At 37.7% G+C, this 20,942-nt stretch overlaps 1 protein-coding gene across 1 annotated transcript; it reads left to right on the top strand.

Annotated features, from left to right (window-relative positions):
* Nucleotides 1–224: 224 nt before the first annotated feature.
* On the top strand, nucleotides 225–19,817 carry KCNA3 (potassium voltage-gated channel subfamily A member 3). The gene is made up of 3 exons (XM_025397509.1): nucleotides 225–2,015; nucleotides 6,897–7,018; nucleotides 13,784–19,817. Exons 1-2 carry the CDS (start codon nucleotides 443–445, stop codon nucleotides 6,953–6,955), a joined length of 1,632 nt encoding a protein of 543 aa, XP_025253294.1. The 5' UTR covers nucleotides 225–442; the 3' UTR covers nucleotides 6,956–7,018; nucleotides 13,784–19,817.
* Nucleotides 19,818–20,942: the final 1,125 nt, after the last annotated feature.

The raw sequence follows: 20,942 nt of genomic DNA, 5'->3' as shown, positions 1-20,942 counted from the left end.
GCTGACCAGAAGCGGGCGGAGCCTAGGGGCCCGGGCAGGCGGCGGGACTCCCCGTGGGCCGGCTCCGCTGGGTGGGCATTCCCGCGGGGCGCCGAGGTACAACATGAGGGCTCTTCGCTGACACGGAGGGGCCGTGAGGGCTGCAAGAAAGGGAGGCCCGCGGCTCTCCCCGGGAGCGGGGCGCGCGCCCGCGCGGTGGGCGGGAAAACTAAGGGGACGCGGAGGCGAGCGCGCGTCCCGCAGGGGAGGGGGCGGAGAGCGTGAGGAGGAGGGAGGAGGCGTCTCCGTGCGGGAGCCCGGCTGACCGCGCCAGACCCAGACAGAGCCTCGCGGCTGTAGCTGCAACAGGCGGCGGGCTCGGTTCGGGGGCGGAGGCGGCGAAGGGGCGGGGAGCGCCAGGAGGAGCGACCCGGCCCCACCACAGCCGTCTCTTCCCCGCCGCATGGACGAGCACCTCAGCCTTCTGCGCTCGCCGCCGCCGCCCTCAGCTCGCCACCGCGCCCACCCTGCCCAGCGCCCCGCGAGCAGCGGCGGCGCCCACACGCTGGTAAACCCCGGCTACGCGGAGCCCGCCGCAGGCCCCGAGCTGCCGCCCGACATGACCGTGGTGCCCGGGGACCACCTGCTGGAGCCGGAGGTGGCGGATGGTGGAGGGGCCCCGCCTCAGGGCGGCTGTGGCGGCGGCGGCTGCGACCGCTACGAGCCGCTACCGCCCTCACTGCCGGCCGCGGGCGAGCAGGACTGCTGCGGGGAGCGCGTGGTCATCAACATCTCTGGGCTGCGCTTCGAGACGCAGCTGAAGACCCTCTGCCAGTTCCCCGAGACGCTGCTGGGCGACCCCAAGCGGCGCATGAGGTACTTCGACCCGCTCCGCAACGAGTACTTCTTTGACCGCAACCGGCCCAGCTTCGACGCCATCCTCTACTACTATCAGTCCGGGGGCCGCATCCGCCGGCCGGTCAACGTGCCCATCGACATCTTCTCTGAGGAGATCCGCTTCTACCAGCTGGGCGAGGAGGCCATGGAGAAGTTCCGCGAGGACGAGGGCTTCCTGCGGGAGGAGGAGCGGCCCTTGCCCCGCCGCGACTTCCAGCGCCAGGTGTGGCTGCTCTTCGAGTACCCCGAGAGCTCCGGGCCAGCCCGGGGCATCGCCATCGTGTCCGTGCTGGTCATCCTCATCTCCATTGTCATCTTCTGCCTGGAGACGCTGCCGGAATTCCGCGACGAGAAGGACTACCCCGCCTCGCCGTCGCAGGACTCATTCGATGCAGCCGGCAACAGCACGTCGGGGGCCGCCGCGGGAGCCTCCAGCTTCTCGGATCCCTTCTTCGTGGTGGAGACGCTGTGCATCATCTGGTTCTCCTTCGAGCTGCTGGTGCGGTTCTTCGCTTGTCCTAGCAAAGCCACCTTCTCGCGAAACATCATGAACCTGATCGACATTGTGGCCATCATCCCTTATTTTATCACTCTGGGTACCGAGCTGGCCGAACGACAGGGCAACGGACAGCAGGCCATGTCTCTGGCCATCCTGAGGGTCATCCGCCTGGTGAGGGTCTTCCGCATCTTCAAGCTCTCGCGCCACTCCAAGGGGCTGCAGATCCTCGGGCAAACGCTGAAGGCGTCCATGCGGGAGTTGGGGTTGCTCATCTTCTTCCTCTTTATTGGGGTCATCCTTTTCTCCAGCGCGGTCTACTTTGCCGAGGCAGACGACCCCACTTCAGGTTTCAGCAGCATCCCGGATGCCTTCTGGTGGGCAGTGGTAACCATGACAACAGTGGGTTACGGCGATATGCACCCAGTGACCATAGGGGGCAAGATTGTGGGATCTCTCTGTGCCATCGCCGGTGTCTTGACCATCGCATTGCCTGTTCCCGTGATTGTTTCCAACTTCAATTACTTCTACCACCGGGAGACAGAAGGGGAAGAGCAAGCCCAGTACATGCACGTGGGAAGTTGCCAGCACCTCTCCTCTTCAGCCGAGGAGCTCCGAAAAGCAAGGAGTAACTCGACTCTGAGTAAGTCGGAGTATATGGTGATCGAAGAGGGGGGTATGAACCATAGCGCTTTCCCCCAGACCCCTTTCAAAACGGGCAATTCCACTGCCACCTGCACCACGAACAATAATCCCAACTCTTGTGTCAACATCAAAAAGATATTCACCGATGTTTAATATATGATACAAGTGACATGCTGTGCTCGGTATTGTGTGGAACATGCCCCCTTGGTCTGCCTATGCCCTTGTTTTATACATTTCCAGACCGTTCATCAAGGAAAGGACCTGAAGAAGTGGAAAGCACACTTCATTCTCCCTCTCCCTACTGCTTCATACTGAAACAGGTGCCTGTTTTGCAAGTGGGCTGCATTCTCTCAGCTCTCCTTTTCCCCCTTACCCTCTCTCTGTTAACATTGTAAACAACAAACTTACATTAAACTGCATTTCTAGTACACGCCCTATTTTAAAAAGAGCAGTACATCCTGGGAGGAAATGAAACTAAAGAACAGTTAGAGTAACTGTTTAACCTCAGAATTTTAAAGGCAGTTGTTTCTTTCCTAAGTACATCAATTCGCAGTAAATGATGCTTCAGTTTGATGGACCTTTCAACATTATTTCCTGAATATGAATTTCGGTTGCCTACCCTGTAGATATGTGGATGGAGAGTCTAACTAGATAATGACTTGTAAACCCACCGTGAGTTATTTGGTTTTTGACTGAAATTCCTATTTGAATCCCCCTTCCCGGAATTTTAAGGGTCTCTACAACTTTGAATAAAGGGAAGTGCCCAAGATGTCCTGATCTGACTAATTAGTTTAATTCTTTCGGGCTTGCTAAGCATTTCTAAAGCATTAGACTAACAGATTCCTGTGATGTTCTGTGCATATGTCCCAGCCCCAATATCTATCAAAGTCTAGAAACAGATGTTTTCAGTGCTGCTGAGAGAAACAAAAAATTTCCTAATGCATCTGAGAGATAAGCTTCGGCAGTATCACAAGAAGATTAAAGTGACAGACACCCTTTCCAGCGGAAGTTACTAATTCGGACCTGACTGATGCAGTTCCCATAGCAACCCATGTTTCCTGGGAAACCCGAAAAAGGTTGTCATGGCATCTCTTGCTCTCTAGCCCCACCTCCCAGCCCCTGCCGTTTCCACAGTAACCTTTCCAGATGGTTCCTACTTACATGATTTCATAAGGAAAACCACTGTTTGAATAAGCCGCACAAAAAAAGTTAAGTCTGAGACTCTAAGGAGGTGAAATGAATCCCAAATGCATTTTTTGACTATGAAAATCATTATGTCATTCCATAATGACTGAATCAAGAAGGAAAATATGGTGTTTGGAATGTTAGATATTAACCACAATAAGGCATGATCTGGATTACATGCTATTTATTAGGCAATAATTTTAAAAGATGCTTCTCTACAGTTTTCTTTATCCAAGAACTTTCAAGCCAACAAATGAAATTTAAAAGCAAATGTAAAAGTGTTCTGTACATAAGCAAATGAGAGATTCAATCAGTGTGCCTGAAACCTTACTACGAGGGACCTTCAGGTTTTCTCTTTAAAAAAAAAAAAAAAATACAGATCCCCCAACAGCTCTGTCGTCATCACAGCCCTTGACAAGCTAAATAAACCTCACATAAATAAAGGATGCACGTTTTAAACTGAGTGAATTGCAGACAATCAATTAAAAGGAGGGACAGGAAGTAACTAGATCTCGGGAGAACACCTGCAAGTTTCAGCCATATGCCAAGGGTTGCCAGAAGACAGACAGAATCAGGTGAGCACTGTGTGATCTACTGGGAGCAGTCCCTTTTGTTATCCAGAGCCAGGGAACTGTCATTCATATAGAGACTGATGGTATTTGCCAAACCAACAGTTTTATATTAGTTGCATGCTTGGTGTCTTTTTAAAAATAATTTTCACCTTTCTCATTTGATTTCCATGTTGCTAACTGTCCTTTAGTTTCCATTGTTTATTACAAAAGGATGAAAAAACAGTCATTGCTCTTCAGAATAACCTTCGCCCAAGCTGAACTGAAAATTATTCCATTCCTTTTACTAACCCACTTGGCCTCCAAGCAACCTGTTTCCCCTTTAAAAAGGATAAATGGCAGAATCTACTGTTGTTAGATTATTGGTCCAATTTTAATTTACATAATTATTTAATAGTAAGCAGTGGTACAGTTCTTTGAAACAAAAAATGGTTAAACATAAAATAAGAGTAACATTTTATTTAAACATAGTCATTCTGTTTCATATATATTATATAAATTATACATTATCCACAATTGTTTTTTGGTTTTGATAGCATATAACTATTCTATCCTTCCAGAGTAAATGAGAATAACCCTATTTTTAAAGCCCATAAAGTATTTTCAGTTAGGAGCATATTTATGATGCATGCATTGAAGAGAGTGGAAAATAATGATTGAGATTGTAAGAGAGAGCTGAGGAAGGAAAAGACCAAACAAATAGAGGCAAGAAATCTAAATATACCTGGTCATAGATTTGTTGTTTGTTTTTATCTGTGTATATCTAACTAGGACTTCATTATCTAGTTTTTGTTGCTTTTGTTTGAGTTAACCTTTGACATTGATCTACCTCTTGACCAAACTTTTGGTACCCTTAATGACCAGAAATTATTTTTATGACACATTTTGATAATATGTTAGATACATTGTAACAATTACATTAAAATAATTTTCGTGTCTGTTCTTAAAATAACATAGAGGTCAACGAAGTGCAATGGCAATTTTATTCATATTTATTCAAGAGATGTAGAAACCTTGATTAGTTCTATAAGTAAATTATGGTTGTGCCATAATTCTTATGGTTAATTAAATGGCAGTAATTTAAAGGGGAACTTTGTTCTTGAATCCAGAGAAATATCCTGGCTTTTGACTCATAACTTTGAGGTAATATGATTGCTTGTAGTCACCACATTATAAGTTCCCTAAAGGCTACAGGCTCTGTGTCTTGAAGGTTTTAGGTACTAGTGCCTAGCACAGAATGTGTGCCACATTTGTTGAGTGAATGGCTGTTATCTTACATGAATGTTATTTCCAGGCTTTTAATAAAGTGGCTAAAAGCATAAGCTCTGCAGTCATATTGCCAGGATTTGAATCCTGACTCTGCTATATGATCTTGAACAAATTACTTAACCTCTCTGTGCCTCAGTTTCTTTGTTTGTTAAATGGAGTAATAGTACCTCATAGGTTTATTGTGAATAGTAAATGTTAATATAGATAGAACACTTAGAAAAAATAATTCCATGACATAGCATCAGAGATTTTGCTAAGAGATTATATTGTGATCATTACTCACAAACATTGTATAATTAATACAATGCTTTGTGAATATGAAATATATAAATAATCAGTGTCTTCCTATTTCCTTTCTATAATAAGAATAATAATAATTACCATTTATTAAGAGTCAACCATGTCCTGGACAGTCGTCAACTCCACAAGGTAAGTGCTATTAACCTCATTTTAGGAGGGCAAAAAACAGATGTTTAAAGTTAAGTGATTTCCCTAAGACTTCACAGCTAGCAGGAGACTCCAATGATTTAAAGCCATGTTATTCTGGCTCTGAAACCCATGCTACTTTTATTAGGTGATTTGAAAAGCAAAATAAATCTTTTATGCTTTTAGGCTTGGCTTCAGCCCGTGTCACTAATTAATGAGTTCATGTAGATAACATATCTCTAGAAACCTATTTCATTTCAGTATACTGAAAATTAACCTGTTTAAAATAATCAGATATTTTAACCAAATATAAGGATCAAATATAAGTTATTTAAATAAGATGAAGAGATTGACTTTTCTAATAACAAAAGATTATTTTCTTATGGTTGGTTGATCTAAATTTAATCTTAGAAAGTATAACCAGTCGTAGTAGTGTTTAGTGATAACTGCTATGACAATGGGTATTTTTCAGTTTTAGGATGTTCTGTTTTCATGTGTTTTAATCAACAATAGATGATAGCATTATGCAAATTATTTTCTATCTCCTTATACTTTGCTTAAGTTACTGAAGAACCATACCAGAAAGTTGTGTAAATATTTTGACTCTCCCTTATAAAGAGGGAAGAAATTATTCAGAACAGAAGTATTAAAAGCAGAATGAGATTGCCAGTTCATTGAAACTTGTGACATTATTGCCTTACCTAACCACTCCATGGATCTTTAAGGTCATCTGTGCTCTAAAAAAATTAAAATATAATTTTTCCTACATAATAGCTGCAGACCCTTCTCTAAGTTCTTAAATCATTTATGAAATGAAAATGGATAGTGATTTGGGCCTAGAGCAAAATTCTAATGAGCCTATGTTTGCACATGCCAGCTAGTTTTGCCAAACTACAGGCTTCACTGTTAAGCTCAGTTGCATGTCTTAGGTGTTGAAGAAATATACAGATGTCTGTGTATAGCAAGAGATTCATGTGAGGAGGTGTGACTGGATCAGTTCACATCCATCAACCCCCTGGGGAAAAATGTATATGCCCTACAGCTGATGAATCCAGATAGAAACATGGAAGTTAACATTGTTATTATTTGATTTCTTTTATGATGTTTTAAAATGACATGATGCACCAACTATGGTGACATAACCACAGACACCTACACGTAGGAGGAAGCATTATGTCAGTTTTTTCTAAACTTTGAAATAAATTTTCAGTATTGAAATTTTAAATGCACAATATGAAGACATTTAAAGTTATGGTTTGTTGCCATAAAATTTGTTATTTACCTTTTTGGCATATAACATACCCAAGTATTTGTTTTGCTATAGTATATAAATACAATGTATATAATATATCCTAGTAGTCTATTCCTTTGAGAACCATAACTATAACTTATTGACTTCTATACATTTAAAATTTCAACATTTTCTACAGCAGTTCCAAGTCCTTCCCACCTCTCAGCTGTGAATAGAACTGATAACCCTTCCCACTAAGAAATGCAAAGAAGCACACGTGCCCCATAATCTGAAGACTTATGGAAACACTGTGAGATAGAGGTGAGAAGCATAAGAATGTGGACGAGGATATTTAGGGATGCATTTTTAGGGTGGGAGCTTTTTCTTTCTGTCTTGTATTAGACCTTTTAAACTGAGGAGGATACAATTATTGGTTTTTGTACTATTCCGTATGGGTTTGGGGGGCAATTCTATATATATTAATGAAATCACTTGTTTTTTATATACCTTTAGGAAGTGGTTGGTAGCCTTTGAGAGAAAGTAAATCAAAGAAGGCAGGAAAAGGGGGGTAGAAGCCAATCAGAGCCCAGACCTTTACTATTGTGACTCAGCTCTTAACTTTCTGCCAGAAAATGGCCATTGCTACATAGCTTATGATAATAGTATTCTTTATGTACTCATATTCAGTTTGCAAGTATAATTTAAATGATTCAGACTGGTTAGAAAGCTTTCAGATGTTTGTCTTGATTTTTAATGACGTCGTGAGCTAATTTTCAAAATTGTGAAGAAAAAATACATTTTAAAAAGAAAATGTTTTCATGATTTTACTGGGTTCTTTTGTACCAGACGTGTTTTTTAAAATTTGCACCATTAGCCATCAAATGCATATTAAGAAGAGATCTGGAAAAGAGCCTCCCATCATTTCCTTGGGAGCCATGTTGTTATTGTTGTAACCTAAATAGTGTGGAATAGGAGCTCTGCCCTAAAAAATAAAGCCTGGAATTCTGGTTGCTAGCAATACAGCACTTAAATGGAGAAAAAAAATGATATTTCATCATATCTAAAGAATGTTATGAATAAATTTGTTCCTGCAAGACTCTGACTTTGCAGATACAGGGGTCATACTTTCCAGTATGGTGATAGTGATTGGGGAGAAGCTTTTTCTCTTACAGTGAGCTTCCAACTTCACACCCACTCCTAATATCATAACACAAAGGCTCTTGGGAATCTCTATGGAGGCCCCCACCAACTTTTTAGAATGAAAGTTAGCATCATGCCTACATGTTTTATATCAGACAGCACTGTTATTTCATTTGTCTTCCATTACATTTATTTTAAACTTCCGTTCATTATGGAAGTCCCTCTGAATCCTAAGGTTCTTATTTTTATACATTTAAACATGTTCTTTAAATTAAACATAATTAATTTGGAAGAGAAGCAGTGGGGACAATTTATTACACACACACACACACCCCCTCCCCGTACCTGTTCATAGATTACTCCCTATCCTGCAGTACATTTACTTTCTGTCTGTTGATCTAAATGTTCTCATTTTTTCTGAAAATTAGTGAATTTCCAAAATATTCATTTTCATTCCATATGTGCAGCATAAATATTTACAAATCATTTTTCTTTTTTTCCAGCCTTACTTAAAATGTAGGTTTATTGCCTAGTGTTCTCAATGCATTTATTAACGAAATAATATTCATAGAAATAGTAAATATACTCAACCTATCACCAAATTTTGTCATTTAGCCTCCCAGATATCTCTAAAAACAGTCCACTTTACTATGGCGCTGCCAGGACCACTCTAATCCACACTGTCATCTCTATCCTACATAAGTGTGAAGGTCTCTTCATGGCATCCTCACATTTCTTGTGGGCACTCTTTGACTCTTTCTCTACCTGGTAGCCAGAATGATCTTTTTGAGACCAAAATCTGATTACATAACCCACCCCTGCTTAAAATTCTTGCAGGGTCTTCTTGTTTTTAGGATAGAGACCCAAAGGCTTAGCATAGCTTTTATGGTCCCACATGATCTCGTATCCAGCCTTACCTCCTCTTTGCTTATGTTTCTCCCCTCCTCCTTTTGTGCTCCAGTCACCCTGGTCTTCTTCCAGATACAGGATAAGCCCCCTTTCCCTCTTAAGCTAATGGGGATCTTTGCAATTGTTTCACTGCCAGCCTCCTCTTTCTCTCCTCACCTCTTCTATTTTTACTTCAATACTCCTCCAAGGCATCTCTCATGACTCTGGTTTTTTTCAGTTCCCCTATTACAGTGTAGTAGTTCATTAAATGTAAGATGCCTTTGATTATAAGAAATATTATTATTTGTGTACTTTATTTTAAAGATTTCCAATTGTAAGGATAAAGTACCAGTGATTTTAAGGTGCATCCCAATTTCATAGATGCTCAAATCTAAAAATGTATGTCTTAGAATGCGTTAAATATAGTATGTTATCTTGACATAGCTGTAATTTTATATTTATTTGTGTTATATGATTAATTTCTGTTTCTTCCATGAGAGTGGGGACTATATCTTTCTTTGTTCACCACTGACTCCCTTCCCACTCTCTCCTGAGTCTGCTCCAAAAGGCTGTCACCCCCCATCACTCCACCAAAAGTGTATTTGGCAAGGTCACTGGTAACCTCATATAACAATACCCAGTGGTCATTTCTCAGTTCTCATTTCAATTTGACCTATTAGAAGCATTTGGCATAGTCAGCTACCTCCCCATTCCTAAGAAGACTGTCTTCATTTGACTTCCAAGATAACACACTGTGGATTTTCTTTCTACTTCTCTGGCCTCTGCTTATTTACTGGTTCTTTCTCATTTTTTCATTCTTCATTCTGTCTTATTCTAATAGCTTTAAACTATCTATGTGTGTACATTTGTATCTCCCACCTAGATCTCTCCCCTGAGCTCCTGATTGAATTTCCACCTGCCTACATGACGTCTCCACTTGGATATCTAATAGACATCTCAAACTTAATATGTCCAAAACTGAGCTTCCCTCCTTCCCATCAAGCCTGTACTTCCTGCCCTCTTCCCCACCTCCACTACTGGCAGCTTCAGTTTTCCAGTCGCTCAAAATAAAATCCTTGGAATTATCCTTGATTCTTCTTTTCCTCTTACATCCCTTATTTAATCCACTGTGTTAACACTACTTTTAAAATGTTTCAAGAGGCTTACCACTTCATACCACTTCTACCGCTACCACTTGATCTAAACCATCATTATCTTCACCTGGATTTTTATGGGCCTCCAGTTTCCATCCTTCCTCTTATTTGAGTCTATTCTCAACATAACAACCAGGGTGATTCTTTTAAAACATTTATCAAATTGTATTACATCTTTGTGTCAAAACCACCGTTTGGCACCCCATTTCACACAGAGTACCAGCTAAAGGTTTTTTTACAATGGCCTGCAAGGCCCTGTCTCATTTTGCCCTCCTTACCCTTTTGACCTAATTTCCAACTCCTCTCCTACTTGATCCTGTGCTGCAGCCACATTGGCCACCTTGATCTTCTTCAAATACACCAGGCACGCTCCACCTTGGGGGCTTTGTGTTTATTGTTCTCGTTCTCCCCGCCTAGAATGTTCTAGCATCTGATAGCTGCATGGCTGCCTCCGTCACCTCCTTCAGGTGTCACTTTCACATTGAAGCCTTCCCTAGCCACACTATTTAAAATTGCAGCCTCAAAACACTCTCTCTATCCTTTCTCTGCTTAATTTTCAAAATTAATTTACAAAATTCCTTGTAATCAATTCACTGTAGAAGGTTTGCATTTGTTAAAACATGCTCCAGCAAGTTTTCCACAAGAAGTATTATACCACCCAATTATGGGGATGGAATCCCTTAATGTAAGTAACTTAACTGTTACCTTATATGAGATATCATTGAGGGTACCTAGTCACTAAGGATACCTGGAAGTTAGAATGCTTCACAAAGACCATGTTTTTTCATACATAATAGCTAACAGAGTGCTTTTTATTAATGATGACATAAACATGTTGACTAATTCACCAGGATGGCACAGCAAAATCAGAACAAGCAAGTGATATCTCCAAAGGACTTATCTATCTAGCAGACATTCTAAGAAACTTCCCTATAAGTTCAGTCTCAGTTTCAGTTAATGATGAGTCCTAAAAATCCATGAAGTCTTCATTACTATGGAAGCTGATTGAATCAAACATTAGATTTCACTAGTGAATCACATTACAGAATTACATCACTGTAGATATGGACTGACTGGGTATCTTTTGCAAAATAACCTAATTTTAAAATGTAATGATAATTACATTTTAATAACCTATAATTACATTTAAACCTATAAACCTATAGGTTACATTTAAAATGTAATGATAATTACATTTTAAAATTATGACATTTAAAAATTAGCTATTTTTTAAAATAAAAATTAGCTATTTTTTGAAGTGATTGTTCATACATGAAAGGAGATGGGGACATTTAAATCACTTAATGAAAAGTAAGAGCAGATTTTTAGAGTGATATTTATAAAATGGTAAAACTTAAACTACTTCTAAATAATTAGATGGAAGGTGAAGACAATCCAGCAGCATTTGGTTCTTAATATTGGGAGATTCCTAGCGGCATTGAAATACCAACACATATAGTATGGAATGACTGAAACTGATTAAAGCATTGATATGACTACTGCAGATATTACCATGATTTTTTGTAATATTGTAACCAAGGCACTTTCCTCTGCAGTAGGAAATGAGGATTCTCCTAATAAGAATAGAGAGGAACTTTCCCCACACCCCCTTTGAATTTCCTCCTTTCCCTGGATTTCTCAGGCAAACCAGACCAGAGAATGACCTGACTCTTGCCTCTGCATACCCAAGTGGCACAATTTCCTTACCAAATGTGTCAACAAATTTGAAACTAACATATGTGCCTGAGTTTACATATGTAGACCAGCAGAAATTAGAAACTCTTTTCTCCTTACATCACTTTACACAGTTAAGCTCACGTAGGATAAAGATCATTTTTCTCTTCTGAGAAAAATGTTGTTAGGGATTTTTAAAGAAATGACACAAAATATAGGATTGAAATCTATATTTGTGTTTTTTTTTCTGGTTTTGGATGAAGGATTGTGATATTGTTTATTTTTATTATTTAACTCACTATGGATTTTACTGGATTTTCTATTATAACTTTGTTTAGTCAAGGTATTAGACACTTAAGAGGCAGCCTTATGTGCCATTCCATTTTGTATTTACCTCATGTCTGACTACAGAACAATAAAATATCAGATAGTCATGAATAAATTTCTTCTATAAGAAATTATTATGAAAAGCATGTTAAACAAGAGTGACTATGTGTCAGACTTCTAAAGAGCAAAATTTACCGGGTAACCAAAAAGTACAGAGAGAAATATTTTCTTCAGGTAAGAACTGTTTGAATTGCTTTATACCTAGATTCTGTAGACCTTTTGCCTGCAGACCTTTTAACTGATTTCAAAAGAGCATTTTACTGTGTGACCATATAAATTGAAGATACTTCTTATTAGTAGACCTAAATATTGCTCAAAGTAGTATCAGTTATACCTCACAGCTCATTTTCCCATGACTTTCTAAATTTTTTTAAGATGTAAGTTACATCTTAACATATTACCGACTTTAATTACTGAGTCAGATTAAAGGTTTTTGCTTGCTAAGAGTACATAATTTTCAAGACCTCAATCAGAGAATTGTATATAACTGAATAAGAAATCTTTCTAGTCCTTGAGCTTATTCATTACCATTTACTTGGTAGAACTGGTAAAACTGATTGGTGTGCAGCTAACTCTTAAGTAATTTAATAGATGTCAAAGTATATAGACACATGAAAACAAAGTTCCCATAAAACTACATGCTATAGAATAGCTTCAACTCTTTTCTCATCAAATATAAGTTAATGAGACTAACAGTTAGTTAAGTAAACTAGGTTTCTGTACTCTTTCATTTAGGCCTTTTGGAGGTATTAATTACTTCTTCATAAATTTGATAATTATTGAAATTTGACTATTCTTATTCTCTATTCTTGTTCTGTATGTTATTCTATATGTTGAAACATTTATTTGGTAAATTATAGGTCACTGTCTTCTATTGTACCTCCTTTCTCTCTTTTTATAGAATCGATTTTGAGTCCATTCTTCTAAGCCTTTCAACCCACATCTTAACCAATAATATAGACATTATAATTTTGGGGTTTTTTTTTTTTTTTTTTTTTTGAGACAGAGTCTTGCTCTGTCACCCATGCTGGAGTGCAGTGGCGCAATCTCGGCTCACTGCAAGCTTTGCCTCCCAGGTTCACGCCATTCTCCTGCCTCAGCCTCCCACGTAGCTGGGACTACAGGCACCTGCCACCATGCCCGACTAATTTTTTTTGTATTTTTAGTAGAGACGGGGTTTCACCCTGTTAGCCAGGATGGTCTTGATCTCCTGACCTCATGATCCGCCCGCCTGGGCTTCCCAAAGTGCTGGGATTACAGGTGTGAGCCACCTCGCCCGGCCGACATTATGATTATTATCCTGATACCACTTTTATTTTTGTTTCTGTTGAATTACAACCCCCTCCATACCTATACTTTATTAGGTTACATGTGCACAACGTGCAGGTTTGATACATAGGTATACATGTGTCATGTTGGTTTGCTGTACCCATCAACTCGTCATTTCCATTAGGTATTTCTCCTAATGCTATCCCTCCTCCAGCCCACCACTCCCCAGCAGGCCCCATTGTGTGATGTTTTCTGCCTTGTGTCCAAGTGTTCTCATTGTTCAGTTTCCACCTATGAGTGAGAACACGCGGTGTTTGGTTTTCTGTCCTTGGATAGTTTGCTGAGAATGATGGTTTCCAGCTTTATCCATATCCCTCCAAAGGACATGAACTCATCCTTTTTTATGGCTGCATAGTATTCCATGGTGTATATGTGCCACATTTTCTTAATCCAGTCTGTCAATGATAGACATTTGGGTTGGTTCATGAATGGAACATTTTCTATTGACATAAAGTCTATAGTTTTTAAAAAGTTAAATATACCAGTAAATCATTGTGTTTACTCTGTCTGACAGATCCCTGAAAAGCCCCCCACATAAAGAACTGTAGAGCTGCACTGACCAGTAGGATGCTCCATTTTAAATTGCCTGGATCAAGAATGCAGTAGCAGTTATATCACTGATGGGCAGTGATCCATCTGCCAGCACATGTTTTTATTTCAGTTGACATTAAATAATATGTCTCTAACAAATGCTTTATATAAAGGGAACAGCTCTGAAGTTGGAGGATTCGCTTCATAATGCATGCATATAAAAGATGTATTTGATCAAGAGATGAAGAATGCTAAAAATATTAAGGTATCATTGCAACCTTTTGACATTTTGGTGAAATCGAATCATCCAAAAACTATAATCAGTGCTGCAGATAAAGAAAGCCTAAAATTTGTTTCTAACAAGCCAACTATTACTGTTTTTTTTTTTCAATTAAGTAGTGGACTGTGTTTAATCATGAGATATAATCATGTTATATTCCATATTCTGGGTTATGTGCAACATTATTTGTGAAGGTGTGTTTTGTACCAAAGGCTCTCATACATAGATTAGCCCATTTACATATAAATAAGTGAGTCTACACTGTGCCCACATGAATGGTATTAAAGACAGACTTGCCTAAAAGAAATGTGCCTTGCTTGATTAAACATTCTTTTATTTTTTAATTCAAAATGGTAGATTTGCAAATTAGTCTCATAGGTTTTAGCTGAGCTGAACTTGACAAAAATATATTAGTACTTATTACATGTTTTAGTATTTATCTTAATTAAAATTGTAACATTTAGTTATACTTTCAACAGTTCATATGTTATATATTCATTTAATTTTGTTTTCATGGGATGTTTGATGTGTTGAGACAAAGCACATTCTTAAAGATAAATATAATATTTCATCTAATGTTTATAGCCTTTCCTTCAAAATTATATATGTGAAAGTTTCCTTAACTCATTTTCTATTTTTATATTCTTTTAGAAATGGAACTCTTTTTCAATTAAAAAAAGTTTTAGTTGGAAAAGAGATTTAGAAGGTCATGAAGATTGTTTCCCATTTGGGAACATTTCACTTCTGTGCCATTAATGTATTTACTGTGACATTTCAGCAGAATGGTAGCTATTTGTATATTATTTCATAAGCCTTATGGAAAGTCAAACTGTGAAAATTTATTATATAGAACCCTTTTTTATTTCCATATTTTAGTTTCAAAATATACCGAACAAATGCATAAATAACAAATCCTCTGTTATTTAAGTGTATAACAATGCTATGTTATAATAAGAGCACTTGTAGAATTTTAATAATTATAAAAATATTTCAGTAGCAAAGCCAAGATTATAAATTTTTTGATCCCCTACAGAATGGAATACAAGTGATGAATTGCATTGTATGAGAATCAGTAACTAAAACAATCTTATTCCTGCAGCAAAACAGATAGATAAATAAAAGATACAATCTAGGTAACTTTCTTTGAGGCAAAGTCTACAATGAATTTCTCACAAGCTGCTGGTAATTTCTTTGTGTCAAAACTTTGAGAACAGATCACTACAGGAAAAATGAAATAAAAATCTGACAGCTATCTCAGATTTGAGCTATGTGAACTTTTAGTCAAGATGATTTGTGATTGAAGTGAAAATATGGCCACTGCCTTGTCTTTGTTCTACATTAGCCCATTTAGTAGAGACATGGACCTGGAGAATAGTCAGTCCATTGCAGCCAATATAATCCTTATAATTAATTATCACAGCCTGGGTAGCAGTAAAGTAATGCACATCAGCTGCTGGGATGATTGAAACAAACTGATCAACTGTGTTACAGGAGGTCTTAGACATTCAGATGTTTTAGTAAGCATCAGTAGGTGTTACAAAAATAGACACAAAAACTACCTTTATAAAACACCAATGAGACAACTGTATGCATTATAGTATATTTAATATCTGAATTATTATTACAGATTACAGTTTCAAATAAAGACAAAACCTGGATTTTTGTTGTAAAAGCACAGGATGGTGTCAGATGAGTAAACTGTCATACTGAATATGGTTCGCAGAAAGGATAGTAAAAATGGTACTGGTTTAGATAACAGTAGACCAGAATTTTTATCCACTTTCTACCTGTGGGACCTTAGGTAAATCAGTTACATTACTAGACTTCAGTTTGCAGGCTTGAATTGCAAGATGCGTGTGCTGGATTCAGTGATCTCCAAAGCCCTCACCAGTCCCCAAAATTCTCATTATACACATTTGAGAAATGCTTTGAAGAAAACTTAGGGCTGGGTGCGGTGGCTCACGCCTATAATCCTAGCACTTTCGGAGGCCGAGGTGGGTGGATAACAAGGTCAGGAGTTCGAGACCAGCCTGGCCAACACAGTGAAACCTCAACTCTACTAAAAATACAAAAATTAGCCGGGCCTGGTGGTACGTGCCTGTAGTCCCAGCTACTCGTGAGGCTGAGATAGGTGAACCACTTGAACCCAGGAGGTGGAGGTTGCGGTGAGTCAAGATCACGCCACTGCACTCCAGCTTGGGCAACAGAGTGAGACTTTGTCTCAAAAAAAAAAAAAGAAAGAAAGAAAAAAGTACCCAGATTTTCTTATGCAGGAAAGAATACATGAAGTAAGATTTAAGCCTTGAAAGTATCATAAATATATCATTCTTCAAATTGATGATGATGAAAGAAAATAGGATTCTTTCTCCTCAGAATTTTCATTGATCTATAATGGGATCAAAAAGTAGAAAAATCAGTCTGCAGAATGAAAACAGATTAATTGAAATAGCTAGAAAGGAGGGGAAAGCATTTGTTTAATTAAATGTTAAGGTAACTTGAAAATTGTCTATGAAATGCTAAAACCGTACCACAGCCTTATTGCATGCTCAACATTTTAAGCCTGGGAGCAGGGGACGGTGCGAAAAGGCTGGAGTGATAGAAATGTTTGCCTTATGATCTCTTGACTCCTTTTACACAAGAAGCAGATTGGTAGAGCTTAAGCAGGTGTCTGTGCTGTGGTGCTGGCTCTGCCAAAAACTCTCATGTGCCCTAGGAAAGTTCATTTAACTTCTCTGAGCCCGAGTTTATCTGTAAAGTGAAAACTTTTTAAATTTAGTAATCTGTATGTCTCTTCATCTCAGAATTCTATAACTTTTTCAGATTGTTATATGTGTACATGTACATGTTGCTCCCCTCTGGTCACTATGATGCCACATATTTCTACTTGAGTGAACAGATTGCAAGTCCAAATGTTCTTGTTTCTAATATTAATAATTGATCTCAGCAAGACCTAAAAAAGTAAAAAAAAAAAAAAAAAAAAGTAAATCTTACCTTTTATTTTGACCTTGGCTTTAAATTATTATGATTTATCATTTCATCTTTGAATGCTGAGTGAGTTACCTAAATAGAATGTCTGTTCCAGTTAATCTTCTCTTTAAATTTTTGTAGTTTAATAAACATGTAGCAAATCAGAAGCAACTATATCATGCTTATCAATGAACTGTAGCAGATTGTACGGTGCATTTTTGTCACATTAAAAAGTTAATGCCCTTTTGGTCCCAGAAGCAATGACTATAATCTAAAATAATATTCACAAAATTTTGTGAATGTTTTTGAAAACAGAGGAGGCCTAATCAAGCCATATTGTAGTTCATTTTGCTCAGGAGTGAGAAACAAAATTCAGGGATAACCCAAACATGTCTGTTTGGCAGTAGTGGATAGTTAGGTAAAGAAGGATGATAGCTTTTGCACATCACAGATAAGAGGTGACTATACCTATTGAAAAACAGGAATATATTCTGGTTCCTGGTTTTATGATGTAAAGATATTAGAAGGATACTAAAATTTGGACGCTTGGGAAATTGAATAATACAGAAATATTTTGTCATACTGAGATTATTTGTCCAGAAGTTTAGTCTCATATCCCTTCCATTCAGAAAAGGGGGCAGTTTTTAAAGGCCTCTGTCATTATAGGAAATGTATATTTTGACTAGTGGAGCAATTAGTTAAAACATTTAATCTGATCATTTTGGTTTTGTGAATCTGAATTTTCACTTTAGGTGTAATTGAGTCACTTATGTATTACTGTGATCTTTGTGAGAAGTGATTTCGTCCTTTTTTTTAAGTTGATGAAACTTGATAAATGGTGATTCTAGCATATTGTGTTAATACTGTATCTTACAATAATTTGTGAACTGGCCATCATAAACAAATCATAGTAGTATCTCTTCTCGTAAATTGTTTCTATGGTGTGATCTCTTAATGCTGTATTTGGGGGTGGGGATGGGGTTAAGTATTTTGTTGACTTTAAGCTGTCAAAGTGTTTTTCTTAAATGCCATAAAATTGTATGACTATAAGCCAAATAAGAATATTCTCTTTTTTCACTTTTAAGGGCACTGTATAGACCATTTTGGAAACTATCCCACAGAATGGTATAATTTAAGTTTAAAAGCTCTTACACACATACACACACACAAATATATATATATATACACGTACAAGGGAAAGCAAACAGTGTATGCAGTATTTCTATGTGACATGCTACATGTTGCAAGAATCCATTTTCAAAATCTTACACAGATTATGCAGAAGTCAAAATAACAAATACAACACCTCAATTTTTTATAGAGTCTAGCATTAGTTTACTTATAAGATTTGCTTACATCATACTTCGCAAAGATCATTTACATCATTTATTTAATGTTGAAAATATTTATATGAAGTACTAATGTCATCTGAAGTTTAGAGATTAAACAACCAAGGTTTAGAAAGATCAAATGACTAGTCCAAGATAATATGGCCAATAAATGACTCTAAACCTCCTATGTTCTTTATACTATTCACCTTTTGTCATGTTATTTTTATCCTGTCACTGCCATTATCTTTAAAACTTTGACAAAAATTTACTTTTAAAAGATACATTGGGAATTTTCAGATTTTAGTGCAAAGACATTGTTGCTGTTCTTGTCAGACCTTTTGAGATACTTCCAGACTATAGCCCTTCCACAGGGTGATACTCAAACATTTTCCTCCTAAAACATTTAAGTCTGCACACCCTGACCACAGACACTGAATTCACTTGATGTCAGAATGCTAGACTAAAAGTTAATCTTCTTGACTGACATTTCTAATCTCCCTTTTTAAAAATTCATCATAATGACTGACTTCTGAACAGCTGAATAAAGCAGTGATCAACACAAGAAACTGCATCCATTCTGATTCAGAGGGAAAAAAAATCCAACCTAGTAACCATTTTTCAGCATATTGTATTTCATCACATTTATTCTGTGATTAGTGGAGGACAGAGAAGAGGGACTGGGGAGAAAAACTGCCTTTATTTTAAGAAAACTCATTTCCTGTAACTATTCAAAAAGTATTGATTATCAAGTGTTAGATAACAATATTACTAACATTTATCATAGTTCAAATATTTAGTGAAATTTCTCCACATATTTAAAATTTTACTTAAGAATTTTCCCAGTTAAAATGTCATGACTGCTTAGTTTGAATAAGGAAGATATTCGTTTCAATTCATGACACAATATTACATTTTTATTCTTTCTCAGACAACAGACACTGTTACTGCTTTCCCTTGTAAGTCAACAGTCTGTGATACACGCTGTACTTTTACTGATTAGCAATGCATTGTTACTGTGAATATTTAGCTAGAACTTACTATATTGGAATTTAAAATTTTCTAACATTGAATTTAATTCTCTTCATCAAATAAATAAGCATTATTTTTTATGAAATGAAATAATCATTCTTAAGCAGTGATAGTAATGGAATTCTGAATAAGATATAAAATCACATATTCTATTTTTTCTATGTTTATCCTTTGACATTGAGTTGTTTTAACTTATCACATATTATTGTTAAGTTGAAATAAGCTTTATGTCATGTTCTCTGATGTTCTTGTCATAATAATTTTGGGCCTTTGTTAAGTAAATATCAGAAAATATCTGTGAGTTTTGATTATGTGATGTTTTCATCTGATTCATTTTTAAAATTTGTCATTGGATTTAAAATGTTTTCTTTGCTAATGTTATATAGAGAATTCAATAAAAGACCAAAAAAGGAAATCCTGTTGCACATATTACTAATTAGTTCCAAATGATTTCCTTCCCTTTCTTTCCTTTCTTCCTTACTCCCTTCCTCTCTTTCCTTGTTTTCTTTTTGCAAAAGAGGAAACATCAAAAGCTGGGCAGTTGTCAGTACCTCAAGCATCAGCTGCCTTTGAGACCCGCTCTGCAGACTCTTATGTATTCTCCCACATGACTATAATGAAGACTTCTGTGTATTACACTTTGCAAGCCTTTTGAAAGCCAACGTTCCCTAGGTTTCTTCCAGTGTTCCCTATCTTAAACTGTTGGAGACACAGTAAAGTCTCAAGGAAGGAAAAACTTATTCACAATAGTCTGTGCCTTTATGCTTTGTGCTAGTTATATGAGTAAATTATGGCACAGCAAATGTACATTATTTTATGCAGAAATAAGTATTGGACATCAATTGCATGCACTGACCTGTTCACAGCAATGTCAGGGATATGGGTGTCAATATGTAGATGACCCTGCTCTCAGATATATGCGTGTGCACGCACACACACACACATATGTATATATACATATATATACATATATACACACACATACACACACATATATACACATACATATATACACACACACATATATATGTATATACATACACACACATATTCCCAAGCTAGTAGGTTAGGATCCTCTTTAGATCCAGAATTGGTCAAATATTAAATAAGAACATTCTGTTTTCAATATTTATTCTCTGTGTATGCCCAATGTTTTTGTATCGTAAGAGAGTGTAATTTCTAGCAATCACCTTTTACATACCCATTGTTCTCATTTTGTGCTTAGCAATGTTGATCCTAACTCTTTTTCTTTTTCCTAATAACAGCCAGTTATTCAAATGTGTTTTTACTTTTGGAATGTCAACAAATGATACATCATCAAAACAGAGGCCCTCTCTCTTGTTTCCACCTGGAATTTTACTTTGTCTAAAAAAACTAAGTGCAGATTTAGATGGCTTTACACATGTGGTGATTAGTTATTAGAGACAAGAACAAAACATATTTTTCTAATCCTCCAATTGACATGAGAAATAACTTTTAAGCTTTCTTGTCATAGAATTTTGGTAGTGAACTCCATTAGTGACTATTTGTAAAGT

This window comes from Theropithecus gelada, chromosome 1 (assembly GCF_003255815.1).
Source record: "Theropithecus gelada isolate Dixy chromosome 1, Tgel_1.0, whole genome shotgun sequence".
Lineage (NCBI taxonomy): Eukaryota > Metazoa > Chordata > Mammalia > Primates > Cercopithecidae > Theropithecus > Theropithecus gelada.
Note: the sequence above shows the minus strand (reverse complement) of the source record. Positions and strands in the feature narration are given on the sequence as shown.

What these genes read in the sequence shown, in the direction of transcription:
- KCNA3 (XM_025397509.1), top strand. Translation starts at nt 443, where the DNA reads ATGGACGAGCACCTCAGCCTTCTGCGCTCGCCGCCGCCGCCCTCAGCT. An exon ending in AAGGAGTAACTCGACTCTGA is followed by an intron (nt 2,016 to 6,896) that starts GTAAGTCGGAGT and finishes CATTTTCTACAG; the next exon opens with CAGTTCCAAGTCCTTCCCAC.